The following is a 17,578-nucleotide window of genomic DNA, read 5'->3' on the forward strand; positions in this document are numbered from 1 at the left end:
CTGGCATTCACTGAACTGTGGTTTATATTCCTGAGAGCTTCTACCCAGTCCTACTCATCTGAGTATTCTGAACCAAGTTCCTGCTCCCAAGCCCTTTTAATAGTGTCTGTGGATGCCTCAATGTGGGCCTGTAGCACATCATAAAGTCTAGGATTCTTTGGCTTAATGTCATACTGTGGGATATGTGTCCTTAAGAAATTCCTGATTTGGAGGTATCTGAAAAAATGTGTTACTGGCATGTTAACTTGTTTTGCTTCCTTGCTGCTTGCTCCTGCAGAATTGTGTGCTTCCTATTTTCCCCCCACTTTTTTCCCTCAAATATTTTCGAATCCAGTCACTTGACACATCTACTCCCCGCCTGCTCTCAGTTTCAGAGATTGTGTGTGTGCACACAACCTGGATACTGCAACCAACCCCTTAAACCCCTTAAACCAGTTTGGGTGAATGTTGCCTCATCAAAGTGCCATCAAAGTAATCCAAGTAAGTTATCAAAGCAGGTTATGGCACTTCTCAAGTGCATGAGAAACGTATCCAACTATTACTTATCAGAGAGTGAGAGCAACTGAAATATGCCTTCACAGCAGTGGTGGCCAACGTTTCTCGGGGGTGGGGAGCGAGACAACCATTCACAGCCGACACAGTCAATAAATATATTCCTCACCAGTCAACCTGTCAATCAGGATTAATGGTCTTAAAAAAACTCCCTTCAGATCACAGGTCTTTCCAGCACTGCGAGAACGGGTAGTCAGAGCTCTATAAATTAAGCTGCCAGAGTCAGAGGCGGTAACGTCTAAAGGAAGGAACACAACACACTTGTTGTAGACGATTCCGTAGCGCATGCCTTTGGAGACACTCGCGCCTTCTTTAGGTTACTCGAGTTCAGTTTTGTTAAAAGTAACAAAGTACTACCGGTGTAAAGAGGTATTGAATCAAATAACATAGTTTTGCCAGTATTCGGAATAAACTGAGAAACATGCTTGAGCTCCGTATATTGACGAGGTTATCAATTGTAGGAAATATTGACTTCAAGTGCTGCAGTAGCCTACTTTAGTCTGCTATTAGTTTTAACCCGATAATTACCTAAAAACCTCATCTTGAACTCTGCTCTGCCAAGGACATCACGATTGGAGGATATCGTTACTGAACTTGTGTTTCTGTGTTCGAAAGTTGTTCTGAGAATTTAGGCTACTGTACAAGAAGTAACATGGATTTTAAGTGTTTGGGCTGTATGGTTCTGTTCCCCATCCACATTCTATACTACATATTGAAAGCAAGCGTGTGCTTACTGCAACCAAGTAGACGGAGAACCCTGACCAAGGAGGTGGTGCTGATCACAGGCGGGGGGCGAGGTATTGGTCGTCACCTGGCTCAAGAGTTTGCCAAGCAGGGTGCTAAAAAGGTAAATTAAACAGATGCATGCGTTTAGTTTCTTAATTTTTTGTTTTTATTAGTCAACTTGTTGCGCATTAAAAGTGAGTGGGTCTTAGCCTAGGCAATTGGAGTACTCAAAATAGCCAATATTAGCCCACACCTGTGCAGGTTTTCATATATTTTGAATTAGTACATGTTAATTATATGGTTATAACGATGACGGAGTTCATACCCTGTACCAACCTGTACCTCTGAACACATCCTGTGCTATACATAGTCTTATTTACACACATTTCTTGACAAAACTATTATTTTTTATTGATGTAGTACCGCCCCACCCCCATCCTCTTTTACCAAAATCTCCATGTTTGCAGTAGGTACATTGTGAGGGCAAAGACATCAGTTCGCCCATTTGTTACTCCAATCTATTGTTTCTTCCAATATGAATGCAGGGGGTCATGACCTTAGGAGTAAATGGACCATTGAGATTGCAGGACAGGGTCCTCAGTTTTGGTACAAGTTGCACAACAGAGTAGTTCAACCAGAGGGCATGTCTGCAGAAATTGAAGGTCCCCCTCTGACCGTTTGACCGCTGCCATGATATAGTGAAGCACAGAATTATATTTGTTCAGACAAAGCTCCGAAATAGGAGTTAGTGGATGAGATCAGGCATCATTAATGTCCAGAAGAAAGTTTTATTGGTTTATGACTGCCAGCAGAACTGATCAATTGATAACAAAACCCTGCTATGGATTTGGGATGAATGTGTGCTTCTTTTTTCTACTTGAAACTCTCTGAAGAAACATGTTTGAAAGCTAATCACATAATCCTCACAGAACAAATGTTGTTGTTCATCTGGGACCAGCAAAGGAACACTTACCTATGCCAAGTGCCAACATAAGACATCACATTGCCAGAATAAAACAGATTCAGATGTGTTTTTCAAGCAAACCAGAAAGGCAGAAATTACCTTACATTGAGTTCATTATTGAGGTGAAATGAAGCCTACAGAGGAAGGTGACATGTTTTAGCTGCCTCACCCATCGTAAACATTCACCATCCAGCCAGGGGTCTTATAAATAGTCTCCATCCCCATCCCCCTCCCTAACAAGGAGCAGTCACTTAGGTTTGAAATACCTCAGTGACTACATTGACAGTCCCCGCCAGGCCTCCACTACTGGTCAGACTACCCACAATTCCTATTATAACTTCCTTCAAACATTACACAGCTGAGTGCATAGTGAGCCACCGTGGTGTTCTGTTAGCGCTCATGTGTAATGGACAGAGTCCAGTCCATTTTACACCTCTCGGACACACAGATTGAGACATAATCATTTCACAATGATTTCATATGAATACCACATCCCCCTTTAACAAATCAAATCAAAAGATAGTTGCATGTTCGCTATGTAACTTAGACCAATAATGACTAGCTTTATGAATTGCCATGTGGCGAACGACAGAGTCACAGTTGTTATTTAAGTAATAAGGCCCGAGGGGGTGTGGTATACAGCCAATATACCATGGCTATGGGCGGGTCTTTTAGCACGACCCAACACGGAGTGCCTGGATATTGGCCATATACCACAAACCCCAGAGGTGCCTTATTGCTATTATAAACTGGTTACCAACGTAATTAGAGCAGTAAAAATAAATGTTTTGTCAGCATTCATGCCTCAAACAAACCGGTTTATAATTGCTGTTCTTTTATGTGGCCTTTTCCTCATGTAAAATTGCAGCTTATTACTGTCTGAGCTATAAAAAAAAACATTTTAAGTTAAAGTGCTTTGGCCTCGCTCATCATCCTTTCATCAACATCTTCTCATGGAAGAACCCAGAGGAAACCTGTGGCTTTTAAAAGCTATCATTTGCTGCTTCACAACAAAGGGGGGTCAGTTTTGCAACTCAATATTTTGATCATAATATTGTGAACATGTGGAAGAAGTACAATTTAGAAAACTAAGAGATAATGCAATCTTTCTCAGCCCTGGCTTCTCATCTGGAGAACTGGGAACATATGCCTCTACCCAGGTTGATTCATTGAAGCACTATATAGTGTGCGTGTGTGCTTGTGTGTGTGTGCTTGTGTGTGTATGCGTGTGCTTGTGTGTGCGTGTGTGTGTGTGTGTGCAGGAAGCACGCTGCTCCCAGCTGGGTATTGCCCTGCAACTGACCCTGCTGTCTCTGCACTAATTAGACAGCAGCAGGACAGGCGACTGCCTCCTGAACTCCCAAAGCCCTCTCTCCCTGTTTGCCCCTATCCCCTACAGCTGCTGTGAAGAGAAGGGTTCATGCCCATCCTTGAACCCAGGTTTTTCCTTGTCAAATATAATTGTGTTGTGGTGTAGGCATGTGGATGACCACACCGCCAGTTCATCATTGCACCCTGACCCATCAGCCCTCTGTAATGGCGAAGACTTACTGTCCTTGAATAGACCATCAGTTTTACACAATTGGTGAATGTTTTTTAATCTTGTCAGATATGGCACTTCAGAGTAATCACTGGTTTATCAGAGATACTTAGTCACCTGATGTGAGGGAATTTAGAATTAGTCTTACCTCAACACGTAGGCATTCTAAACTGATAGCTCTAGATTTAACTGCCCATTGTTTGTGTTGGCACTGGCAGATAAGCATAATGAATTAAATAACAGGAAAACACAGTGTGAATACTGTTAGGATGAAATCCTATAAAAGGCTTTCAGTCATTTAACTAGATCCACTTGCCACTTGTCCATCTCTTCTGATTACTAAAATGGGCTGGCAAAGGAAGCAAACAAAAAAGCAATCCTAATTAACTCAAACAAAGACCCATCCAGTGGAAAGACAAACATGTTGAAGTCTTGGAACTGATAAAAACTACATGTCATGCAGATTGTGATCCTCCCACTCAAATGAATGAAGGCCCCAAAGCAAACGTTTCACTTTAAAGTCTCATTCGCTTAGTGCTTCCATTATGTAAATCACAGACAGCTGATCAGATTGCCCTAGATGTAGTGTTGCAGTAAAACAAGACAGATAGCAGCAAAACCTTAGGCAACCTTTGGAAAGCTATGCATGTTTGAGAGGTTGAGATACACTATCCTCCTATTAATTCCTAAAGAAATATGTGCTTATAGCCCCTGGCTGTCTCTGTGTTCTTCACCATCAGGACAAGGATGTCACTGTGACCTGTACTTGTGTTAAGTGATCTTCCCTATTAGAATTAGGATTGTTATAGTTACACAACATTGATATTATACTGTAAGGGTGGATGAAAGACATGCAAGTGCTTGCACTCACGTGCCCACGCACACACCCAGACACACACAAACACACACATACACACAGGATCACTTTCTTTCTGCTCAAATATTAACCTCGGTCACAGGCAACCAACCAAGCTCTACATTGGCCCCCTCAGTACTTCACCCACTCACTGTTTTCAGACTCCCTGACCAGAAATGACTGGGCTCATGTGCCCAACAGGCTGTGTAATCTCTTTGAGAATGTGTGTTTGAGAGATGAGGAGGGCTCGACACCTTATTTCATTACTGACCCCAAAGACTGACAGATCTAATTGCCCAATCGCTGCCCCCCACCTCCATCCTACCCCATGTTCTCTGCTCTAATGACTGAGCTTCATTTAGCCTCACCAGGCTGATGAAGAGACGGTTCATTCATACTGCAAATCCACCCACTTTATCTCACTCAAACTATTTGTTGCACCTAAAAATGGCCTCTCTGTTCTATGAATTAAATGAACATTTCAACCAAATGATGTCTTCTCATCCTTTTGGACCAAATGCTGCATCTTGTTGAGAGCATGGGATGTTGGTATAGTTATTTGGTTTTGGCTACCCATTGTTAACTTCTGAGCAAAGAGAGTAAAAACTCAAACGGACGACTAGTAAAAGCTCAAACCAAGGTTTACTCAACCCAAGTCACACAAGCACATATTTATACCTTTTGACTAGGAGTCACCTCTTTGTATGTCTAAGATAAACATCCTTCTCTGTTGTTAGGCAGAAACTCAGTATGTTCCTCTTACTGGTATTGTCATGGTCCTCCCTAAGTTTAGAACATAGGCCTTGAAGTGTGTGTGTGTGTGTGTGTGTGAGATAGGACAGTAGTTACATTAGATGGTCTTCGGGGTGGGCCCCTCTGGCCCCCCTCCCAGAGGTTTCTTCTCTCTTCAACTGTTGACCGTATCTCGAGTTGAGTTCCACATCCTTCCTTGTCCTATTTCCACAGCAGCTGGCCTGCGTTATCAGGAACTGAGACTAGACGGTTGCCCTTTGCCTCCTTCCTTAAAAATATTAATATCCATGTTTAACCTGTTTGGCGTGCAAGCCCGACGTCGGTACACTTATGACAACAGCCACTTCAAGTGCAGGGCGCGAAATTCAAAAGATATTTTTTTTAAATATTTAACTTTCACACATTAACAAGTCCAAGACACCAGATGAAAGGTACACATCTTGTGAATCAAGCCAACATGTCCGATTTTTTAAAAATGTTTTACAGGGAAGACACAATATGTAAATCTATTAGCTAACCACGTTAGCAAAAGACACCACTATTTTTACTCCATCAGTTTTTTACTACATCAGTAGCTATCACAAATTCGACCAAATAAAGATATAAATAGCCACTAACCAAGAAACAACTTCATCAGATGACAGTCTGATAACATATTTATTGTATAGCATATGTTTTGTTAGAAAAATGTGCATATTTCAGGTATAAATCATAGTTTACATTGCAGCTACAGTCAGAAATTGCACCGAAAGCAGACAGAAAAATTACAGACACCAACGCCAAATAACTAAATACTCATCATAAAACATTTCTGAAAAATACATAGTGTACAGCAATTGAAAGACAGGCATCTTGTGATTCCAGACAATATTTCCGATTTATCAAGTGTTTTACAGCGAAAACACAATATAGCGTTATATTAGCTTAGCACAATAGCAAACATAACAACAGCATTGATTCAAGGCAAAAATAGCTATAACGTATAAACCACCAAAACATCATATTACACAATGCATATAGAGTTTGTTCGAAAATGTGCATATTTAGCGGCACAAATCGTGCTTAGACAATGAGAATAGTGTCCATAACGTCAAGCAATCTGTCCGGCGCCATCTTGTAAAGGCACCTTTTCTTATCGAATACTATTCATAAACTTGACTAAAAAAATACAGGTTGGACAGCAATTGAAAGACAAATTAGTTCTTAATGCAATCGCTGAATTACATTTTTAAAATTAACCTTACTGCGCAATACAGGCTGCGATAACGCAAGGCTACACTGCAGGAAATGGCGTCTTATGCATTTGACATTTTTCAACAGAACAATGAATTATCAGCATAAATAGTTCTTACTTTTAGATGAACTCCCATCAGAATCTTGGGAAATGTGTCCTTTGTCCAAAATAATCGTTGCTAGGTTGGAGAACGTCGTCTTCAACGTTGCAATTAGCAATAAACAATAGCCATGTGGGCCAGAGATACCCAACTTCCTAAAACGTCACGAAAATAAATACCCGAAAATCGCAATATACTGACATAAACTGATATAATTCGGTTTAAAATAACAACATTACGATGTCTTCAACACCTATATCGAATAAAAACAGAGCCGGATATATCTAGGAGCTAATACGGGAGCTTCTAAAATGACATGCCAAGACCCTTCCTGCGTCAGAGCGAAGAGTGGAAAGATGGGACACTTCGGTTCCAAGCAATTTATAACCTTTGGGACCTACGTAGAAACTCCATTTCAACTCTCCCTATTCGCTGACACCCAGTGGAAGGCGTATGCAGTGCATCTCAACCAATAGAGGACAGGCAAATTAATACACAGGTCTCAGAACAGCCAGCAAAATTCTGCATTATGACATACACATAGGAAAATTGCTCTAAGTCCAGTTCTGTTTCACCCACAGATATAATTCAAACGGTTTTAGAAACTAGAGAGTGTTTTCTATCCAATAGTAATAATAATATGCATATTGTACGAGCAAGAATTGAGTACGAGGCCTTTTTGAAATGGGCACCTTTTATCTGGCTACTCAATACTGCCCCTTGAGCCCAAAGAGGTTAATAACATGTTTAATAATTCATAATAGTTAATACATTTTCTGTCTCACTCAGTAACTTTCCATACACAAAGTTCCTGTTCATTGAGCCCCAACATATACATTTATTTTACATGTAAAGTAATCAATAAGTTCTAGTATGGCAACATGAATAAGTATATTTCAAGCCAGAACCTAACACCATTAAACTTATTTTAGTCATGTTTTTCTCAGGATTTGGACAACAATAAATGTACAGATCGCTGATTGTTGAAAAGCTAAATATCACTATTCAAGCAGCTGCGTTACTTGTTCATCTTCAGAGCATATTACATAGAGTATTACACAACTTCATTGTCAGTCGTTTTCTAACCCTATTTTGTAACCCATGGCTAGTTTACCTCCAATATGTTTCCTTTCTTAGGTGATCCTGTGGGGCCGCACAGAGAAGTGTCTGAAAGAGACATGCGAAGACATCTCCCAATCAGGAACAGAGTGCCACTACTTCCTGTGCGACGTGGCCAATCGGGAGGAGGTTTACAAGCAGGCCAAGGTGGTCAGAGAGAAGGTATGCTATTTACAGTAGATCCATAGTAAATCCAATGAGCAATATTTATCCAGACAAATAAAAAAGTTGTTTTGAGCCAGTGAAACGCTCACAGGTCAAGGTTTCTATCTGCTGTTACTCCCCTCCACGGAACTGACAGGGGTTCATAGCTCCTTAATTCCTCTCCACCATCTGACATATAGATTACACCTCAATTGCAATGTCTGGATAAGATAAGAGTGTTGAATATGACTGTCTGTCAGCTCTACTACATAACTTCACATGAAAAGAAAGTAGGTAGAAAGTGGATAACTTCTTAAATATGAGAAATAAAAACGCAGTCTTGTTTTTGACATTTGTTATGTTATTCTTTTCCCAGGTGGGAGATGTTACGATCCTGGTGAATAACGCTGCAGTGGTCCATGGGAAAAGTCTGATGGACTGCGACGATGACGCTCTTTTGAAATCTCAACACATCAACACAATGGGGCAGTTTTGGGTAAGTGTTGTTGAGGTTTAAGAAGAGAGGTGTGGGTTTCCTTATAGTTAGATCAATCTTATCATTCTCCACAAGTGCTTTTAGTGGCCAATAACTTCTTATGGATGCAGGGGCAGTATTGAGTAGCTTGGATGAAAGGTGCCCAGAGGTGCCCATAGTAAACTGCCTGCTCGTCAGTCCCAGTTGCTAATATATGCATATTATTATTTGTATTGGATAGAAAACACTCTGAAGTTTCTAAAACTGTTTGAATTATGTCTGTGAGTATAACAGAACTCATATGGCAGGCAAAAACCTGAGAAAAAATCCAAACAGGAAGTGGGAATTTTGAGGTTGGTCGATTTTCAACCAAGATCCTATTGAATTCACAGTGAGATATGGATGAGTTTGCACTTCCTACGGCTTCCACTAGATGTCAACAGTCTGTAGAAACTTGTCTGATGCCTCTACTGTGAAGTGGGGCCGAAGGAGACAGGAATTAGTCATGTCTATCATGACCTGACCATGCTCTGACCATGCGCGTTCATATGAGAGGGAGCTATGTTCCATCGCACATCTGAAGTCAATGTAATTCTCCGGTTGGAACGTTATTCAAGATGTATGTTAAAAAGATTCTAAAGATTGATTCAATACATCGTTTGACATGTTTCTACTGACTGTTGCAGAACTTTTGAACATTTCGTCTGCTTTTAGTGAACGCGCTTCCTGACGTTGGATTTGTTTACCAAACACGCTAACAAAAATAGCTATTTGGACATAAATGATGGACATTACCGAACAAAACGAAAACATTTTGTGGAAGTGGGAGTCCTGGGAGTGCATTCCGTCGAAGATCAGCAAAGGTAAGTGAAGATTTATCATGCTTTTTATGAGTTTTGTTGACTGCACAATTTGGCGGGTAACTGTATGGCTTGCTTTTGTGACTGAACGCTGTTTTCAGATTATTGAATATTGTGTTTTGCCGTAAAGATTTTTGAAATCTGACACAGTGTCACACCCTGGCCTTAGTTATCTTTGTTTTCATTATTATTTTAGTTAGGTCAGGGTGTGACATGGGGAAGTTTGTGTGTTTTTGTATTGTCTAGGGTGTTGTATGGTTTAGGGGGTTTAGTAGAGTAGATGGTTTAGTGTTCAGTGTAGGTGTCTAGGAAAGTCTATGGTTGCCTGAATTGGGTCTCAATTAGAGACAGCTGGTTATTGTTGTCTCTGATTGGGAGCCATATTTAAGGCAACCATAGGCTTTAGCTGTTTTGTGGGTAATTGTCTATGTGTAGTGTTTGTGTCAGCACTATCTGCATTTATATAGCTTCACGGTCGTCTGTTTGTTGTTTTGTTTCGTTTTCCTTCTTATAATAAAAAGAAGATGTATTTTTCACGCGCTGCGCCTTGGTCCTCTCTCTCTCCCTTTGACGATCGTGACAGAATTACCCACCAAACCCGGATCAAGCAGCGTGACAAGCGGCAACAGGATCAAGGCATCAAGGATTCATGGACATGGGAGGAGATATTAGATGGAAAGGGACCTTGGGCACAACCGGGAGAATATCGCCTCCCTCGTGAAGAGCTGGAGGCAGCGAAAGCCGAGAGGAGGCGATATGAGGAGGCAGCACGGAGGCAAGGCTGGAAGCCCGCGAGTACTACCCAAAAATTTCTTGGGGGGGGGCTAAGACGTAGTGGGCCGAGGGCAGGTAGGAGACCTGCGCCCACTTCCCAGGCTAACCGTGGAGAGCGGGAGTACGGGCGGACACCGTGTTACGCAATAGAGCGCACGGTGTCTCCTGTACGTGTTCATAGCCCGGTGCGGGTTATTCCACCTCCCCGCACTGGTAGGGCTAGATTGGGCATTGAGCCAGGTGCCATGATGCCGGCTCAACGCGTCTGGTCTCCAGTGCGTCTCCTCGGGCCGGCATACATGGCACCAGCCTTACGCATGGTGTCCCCGGTTCGCCTACATAGCCCGGTGCGGGTTATTCCACCTCCCCGCACTGGTCGGGCGACGGGGAGCATTCAACCAGGTAAGGTTGGGCAGGCTCGGTGTTCAAGGGAACCAGTACGCCTGCACGGTCCGGTATTTCCGGCGCCACCTCCCCGCCCCAGTCCAGTACCACCAGTGCCTCCTCCACGCACTAGCCCTATGGTGCGTGTCTCCAGCCCTTTACTACCAGTGCCTAAACCACGCACCAAGCCTCCTGTGTGTCCTCAGAGTCCTGTGCGTCCTGTTGCTGCTCCCCGCACTAGCCCTGAGATGCGTGTCCCCAGTCCGGTACCACCAGTTCCGGCACCACGCACTAGGCCTAATGTGCGCTCCCAGGGTCCAGTATGCCCTGTTCCTTCTCCCCGCACTAGCCTGAAGGTGCGTGTCCTTAGCCCGGTGACTCCAGTTCCGGCACCACGCACCAGGCCTACAGTGCGCCTCATCCAGCCAGAGCCATCCGTCTGCCCAGTGCCATCTGAGCCATCCGTCTCCCCAGCGCCATCTGAGCCATCCGTCTCCCCAGCGCCATCTGAGCCATCCGTCTCCCCAGCGCCATCTGAGCCATCCGTCTCCCCAGCGCCATCTGAGCCATCCGTCTGCCCAGTGCCGTCTGAGCCATCCGTCTGTCCCGAGCCATTAGAGCCGCCCGTCTGTCCCGAGCCGTCAGAGCCGTTAGTCAGTCAGGAGCCGCTAGAGCCATTCGTCAGTCAGGATCTGCCAGAGCCGCCAACCAGACAGGATCTGCCAGAGCCGCCAACCAGACAGGATCTGCCAGAGCCGCCAACCAGACAGGATCTGCCAGAGCCGCCAACCAGACAGGATCCGCCAGAGCCGCCAACCAGACAGGATCCGCCAGAGCCGCCAACCAGACAGGATCCGCCAGAGCCGCCAACCAGACAGGATCCGCCAGAGCCGCCAACCAGACAGGATCCGCCAGAGCCGTCAGCCAGCCATGAGCAGCCAGATCCGTCAGCCAGCCATGAGCAGCCAGATCCGTCAGCCAGCCATGAGCAGCCAGATCCGTCAGCCAGCCATGAGCAGCCAGATCCGTCAGCCAGCCATGAGCAGCCAGATCCGTCAGCCAGCCATGAGCAGCCAGATCCGTCAGCCAGCCATGAGCAGCCAGATCCGTCAGCCAGCCATGAGCCGTCCAGCCAGGATCCGCCAGAGCCGTCCAGCCAGGATCCGCCAGAGCCGTCCAGCCAGGATCCGCCAGAGCCGTCCAGCCAGGATCCGCCAGAGCCAGCCAGCCAGGATCCGCCAGCCAGCCAGGATCCGCCAGAGCCAGCCAGCCAGGATCCGCCATTCAGTCCGGTGCTGCCCTTCAGTCCGGTGCTGTCCCTCAGTCCGGAGCTGCCGTCCCTCAGTCCGGAGCTGCCCCTTATCCTGGTGCTGCCCCTTATCCTGGTACTGCCCCTTATCCTGGTGCTACCCCTTATCCTTGTGCTACCCCTTATCCTGGTGCTACCCCTTATCCTGGTGCTGCCCCTTAGTCCGGTACTGCCCCTTAGTACAGTGCTGCCCCTTAGTCCGGTGCTGCCACTTAGTCCGGTGCTGCCCCTTATTCCAGTGGGGTTAAGAAAGCGGGTAGTGACTATGGTGGGGTGGGGACCACGACCAGTGCCAGAGCCGCCACCGTGGACAGACGCCCACCCAGACCCTCCCCTAGACTTTATGCTGGTGCGCCCGGAGTTCGCACCTTAAGGGGGGGGATTATGTCACACCCTGGCCTTAGTTATCTTTGTTTTCATTATTATTTTAGTTAGGTCAGGGTGTGACATGGGGAAGTTTGTGTGTTTTTGTATTGTCTAGGGTGTTGTATGGTTTAGGGGGTTTAGTAGAGTAGATGGTTTAGTGTTCAGTGTAGGTGTCTAGGAAAGTCTATGGTTGCCTGAATTGGGTCTCAATTAGAGACAGCTGGTTATTGTTGTCTCTGATTGGGAGCCATATTTAAGGCAACCATAGGCTTTAGCTGTTTTGTGGGTAATTGTCTATGTGTAGTGTTTGTGTCAGCACTATCTGCATTTATATAGCTTCACGGTCGTCTGTTTGTTGTTTTGTTTCGTTTTCCTTCTTATAATAAAAAGAAGATGTATTTTTCACGCGCTGCGCCTTGGTCCTCTCTCTCTCCCTTTGACGATCGTGACACACAGCGGTTGCATTAAGAACAAGTGTATATTTAATTCTATGTAAAACATGTATCTTTCATCAAAGTTTATGATGAGTATTTCTGTTATTTGACAATTTGCAATTTCTCCTGATATTTTGGAGGCATTTCTGAACATGGCGCCAATGTAAACTGAGGTTTTTGGATATAGATATTAACTTTATCGAACAAAACATATATGTATTGTGTAACATGAAGTCCTATGAGTGTTATCTGATAAAGATCATCAAAGGTTAGTGATTCATTTTATCTCTATTTCTAGTTTTTGTGACTCCTGTCTTTGGCTGGAAAAAGGACTGTGTTTGTCTGTGATTTTGCGGTGACCTAACAATCGTTTGTGGTGCTTTCGCTGAAAAGCCTTTTTGAAATCGGACACTTTGGTGGGATTAACAACAAGATTACCTTTAAAATGGTATGAGATACATGTATGTTTGAGGAATTTTAATTATGAGATTTCTGTTGTTTGAATTTGGCGCCCTGCACTTTCACTGGCTGTTGTCATATCATCCCGTTAACGGGATTGCAGCCATAAGAAGATAACCCTGCATGTTGACAGAGGTGGGCGCCCAGCAGGCATGTCAGTCACAGCTTCATTTAAATGAGTTTAGTGGTATTTCCAAATGATAGGCTTACTGCTTCAGCCCCTAGGTAGAACATCAGAAGGCCTATGGCACTCTGTTTGAATATAGATCAAACTGTCAGGTTGTGCGCAGACAGAAATGCAATCATCAGCTAAAAATAAATGTATACTCAATCTGTGGCTCCACTCGGGCCTGCTTCCCCTGCGTGTCTCTATTTCATGTCTTTAACGGCACATTTTCTCAAAAAAACGCCCTCCCTCCCTTTTTCTCCACCATCCAGACTACAAAGGCCTTCCTGCCACGGATGCTGGAGCTCCAGCATGGCCACGTAGTCTGTATAAACTCCATCCTCTCCCAATCGCCCATCCCTGGGGCCATAGATTACTGCACCTCCAAGGCCTCCTCCCTGGCCTTCATGGAGAGCCTGACTCTGGGCCTGCTGGACTGTCCCGGGGTGGGTTGCACCACCGTGCTCCCCTTCCACACCAACACTGAGATGTTCCAGGGTATGAGAGTCAGGTGAGCAACATGGTTCTTCACACCATAGTTTAGATGAAACCATGTATTGCAGTTACTGCATACCTAATCTTGCTGGTTTTTCTGGTCCTGTAGGTTTCCAGCGCTCTTCCCTCCCCTCAAGCCAGAGACAGTTGCTGAAAGGACTGTGGATGCAGTCAGGACGAACACAGCCTACCTTTACATGCCCTGGACCATGCATGCTCTCGTTGTCCTCAAAAGGTAATGCCTCATGTGATTTTGACCAATTTAAAGTACATACATGTTTTTCACTCATAGGTAACCCCCTATCTCTGTATTTTCTCCACACCCTAGCTTTATGCCACAGGCTGCACTTGAAGAGATCCACAAGTTTTCTGGAACCTATAACTGCATGAACACATTCAAGGGGAGGACATAAACACAAATGATCCTGAATGTCAATACATATCAGAGGAACCTCATTAACTCCAGAGGATGTTGAAGGGAAGTATACATGGGCTACAGGACATTGGGAAACAATGAAAGCCTTTTGAAAGTATGCAGCAAAGTGTCATGGGGACTTCAGCATGTATCGTTGCTTCGGCAGGTAAGTTTAGCTTACAAGCTGCTGGAACTTATCCTGGTCACATTCTTGATCTCCTGTGTGTAGTTGGACGGACTTAATACCATTCACACATTGAACATAAGCCATGCAAAACTTGCCTGGATCAACAGCCTTTTTTCCACAAGTCAGTTTTTTTTATTATCCTTTCTTTATCCTATCAATAATGTGTCTTGGAATGGAATCACATTAATAAAATACTTTTTCAGAGAACCATGGTGTCTCTTTGTGCATGTAGACTGGAAAATGTCTACTGAGTGGTCAACACAGCAGAGTTAACCAGATGATTCTCACATGGTAGAGAATGATAACACAGTTATGCAAACCATGAGATCTTTGACCATGCCAGGATGTGTTGTCAAAACAGCAAATGAGCAACATTCATTGGAAGGCAAGACAGATCCATACACTGCTCACTTATACACTATGAAGAAGATTAGGGCCGGGATTAAATACAAAACCACGTTAAATGACATTTGAGATTTAAAGGAAATTTCCTAGCCGACATCTGTAGCGTTGACCATAAATGTGCTAACATTGCCTTTAAAAGTAGCATTTATCAACTAGAGTGCTCGGATTGAATCCCGGCCACAAGTTGTTGCATGCTGGAAAATAGTTAACCATTAAACCATTCATGTTTTATTGAATAATTGAAAACATGGTTTAAAAAGGCCTTGCGAGATGTATCCCTGATATCATCAAAGAGAACCTTGTAAATTACAATATGTGTGGTGTCGGGGGAAACCTGATTTAGAAGGACAAGCTTTCATCTTCCGGAGTGGAGGTATTTAATGATTAATAAATAGGCCTTGGTTATCTTTATGACATTGCCATGCTGTACTATATCATCAGGGGAATAATGTAATCTTTGCCCTCCTTGCTGTGTGAGAGAGACCCTTCCTCTAGTTAAAGTGATGCTCTGAAATGTTGTATAATTTCAGCTAGTAGTTTTGAATGTGGTGCTCACAAGACAAGATGGGTCCCCGTTTTTGTGTACAATGTCATCCACTTGTGTACTTACAATTTGTATGATATGTTACGAATCCAATTCATACAATATGTTACACATTTGTTGTGCTTAAGATCCTGGACTGCATCTTTAATAAAGTGATCTATAGTATAGTGCGCATATAAACACCCAGAGCTGTGTTGTTGCTTTGCCTTCTGTCTGAGCAGAAGGCAAAGCAAGCACACACACAAAGCCCCAGGCCAACCAATAAGAGAACTGTAAAAACAGGGAAAGTGTCTACCCTTTGGCTGCCAGACAAGACTCATAAACATTCATTTGAATCCCAGCGAACCATAAATGCCCTACTGTGTGCTCAAGATAGGGCCGCTCATTATGATTTGTAGGTGACCCGCACCGCACTGGTCAGAGGGAGAGAGAATGTGCTCTGCTGGGAGAAAACCTGAGCCTCTGTTAAAACCTTTTCTCAATAGGGGGTGCTGTTTTCACTTTGTAAAAATTTCGTTCCCAAATTAAACTGCCTCGTACTCAATTCTTGCTCGTACAATATGCATATTATTATTACTATTGGATAGAAAACACTCTCTAGTTTCTAAAACCGTTTGAATTATATCTGTGAGTAAAACAGAACTCAAGTTGGAGCAAACTTCATGTCAGGAAGTGAGAAATCTGAAATCAGGCAGTCTGTTCTAGGGTCAGTTTATTAATTTGCATGTGTTCTATTGGTCGACATGCACTGCATACGCCTTCCCCTAGATGTCAGCAAGTAGTGAGAATTTAAATGGAGTTGCTAGGCAGATCTGAGGCCATATAAAGGGTCTGGGTACGTGGGGTACACTCTTTTCAACATTCGCCATGACGCAAGACAGACCTCAGGATGGCATTCTGGAAAGCTCCCGTTATAGGCCTTAGATATATCCGGCTCTGATTTTATTCGATATAGGTGTTAAAGACATCATAATGTAGTTATTTTAAACCGAGTTATATCAGTTTATATCAGTATATTGCGATTTTCGGATATTTCTTTGTGCTGCGTTATAGTGAGTTGGGCACGTCTTCGCCACATGGCTAATGTTTACTGCTAATTCCAAAGTTGAAGGCGACAATCTACAACCGAGCAACGATTCTTCTGGACAAAGGACAACTTGCCCAAGATTCTGATGGAAGCTCATCAAAAAGTAAGAACTATTTATGATGTTAATTCGTTGTTCTGTTGAAAAATGTGAAACTACTATTCCGCCATTAATTTCGGTGCGGTCTCGCTTTAACGCACGCTGTATGTCGTAGTAACGTTAATTTTACAAATCTAACACAGCGGTTGCATTAAGAACTAATGTATCTTTCATTTGCTGTCCAACCTGTATTTTTTAGTCAAGTTTTTGATTAGTTACTGATTAGATTAGGTGCCTCTCCCAAGATTTCTCCCGACATTTTGTGGGCAGCTTGGCTACTGTTCTCATTGTATAACCACGATTTGTGCCGCTAAATATGCACATTTTCGAACAAACTATATGTGTATATATATATATATGTATATATATATGTATATGTATTGTGTAATATGACGTTATAGGACTGTCATCTGAAGAAGTTTGAGAAGGTTAGTGAAAAAATTAATATATTTTGCTGGTTTATTCGTTATCGCTATTGTTGGCTTGAATCAATGCTGTTGTGTGGTTGGCTATTGTAGTAAGCTAATATAATGCTATATTGTGTTTTCGCTGTAAAACACTTAAAAAATCTGAAATATTGGCTGGATTCACAAGATCTTTGTCTTTCATTTGCTGTACGCTGTGTATTTTTCATAAATGTTTTATGATGAGTATTTAGGTAATTCACGTTGGTCTCTGTAGTTATTCTAGTTGCTTTGGTGAGAGTTGTGATGGTGGCTGCAATGTAAAACTATGATTTATACCTGAAATATGCACATTTTTCTAACAAAACATATGCTATACAATAAATATGTTATCAGACTGTCATCTGATGAAGTTGTTTCTTGGTTAGTGACTATTTATATCTTTATTTGGTCGAATTTGTGATAGCTACCTATGCAGGAAAAAAATGGTGGGGAAAAAAAGTTGTGTCTTTTGCTATCGTGGTTAGCTAATAGAAATACATATTGTGTCTTCCCTGTAAAACATTTTAAAAATCAGAAATGATGGCTGGATTCACAAGATGTGTATCTTTCATCTGGTGTCTTGGACTTGTGATTTAATGATATTTAGATGCTAGTATTTACTTGTGGCGCTATGCTAGGCTATGCTAGTCAGCTTTTTTACTGATGAGGGTGCTCCCGGATCCGGGA

General features: G+C 43.3%; 1 protein-coding gene across 1 annotated transcript; it reads left to right on the forward strand.

Annotated features, from left to right (window-relative positions):
* Positions 1-802: 802 nt before the first annotated feature.
* LOC120024688 (short-chain dehydrogenase/reductase 3-like) lies at positions 803-14,519 on the forward strand. The gene is made up of 6 exons (XM_038968931.1): positions 803-1,399; positions 7,863-8,006; positions 8,365-8,484; positions 13,488-13,726; positions 13,820-13,945; positions 14,039-14,519. Exons 1-6 carry the CDS (start codon positions 1,205-1,207, stop codon positions 14,121-14,123), a joined length of 909 nt encoding a protein of 302 aa, XP_038824859.1. The 5' UTR covers positions 803-1,204; the 3' UTR covers positions 14,124-14,519.
* Positions 14,520-17,578: the final 3,059 nt, after the last annotated feature.

This window comes from Salvelinus namaycush, chromosome 2, assembly GCF_016432855.1.
Source record: "Salvelinus namaycush isolate Seneca chromosome 2, SaNama_1.0, whole genome shotgun sequence".
NCBI lineage: Eukaryota > Metazoa > Chordata > Actinopteri > Salmoniformes > Salmonidae > Salvelinus > Salvelinus namaycush.

Excerpts from the sequence above, each read along its gene's own strand:
- LOC120024688 (XM_038968931.1), top strand. The coding sequence starts at position 1,205 with ATGGATTTTAAGTGTTTGGGCTGTATGGTTCTGTTCCCCATCCACATT. Across the intron at positions 8,007-8,364 it reads CCAAGGTGGTCAGAGAGAAG|GTGGGAGATGTTACGATCCT; the intron begins GTATGCTATTTA and ends TTCTTTTCCCAG. Across the intron at positions 13,946-14,038 it reads GCTCTCGTTGTCCTCAAAAG|CTTTATGCCACAGGCTGCAC; the intron begins GTAATGCCTCAT and ends TCCACACCCTAG.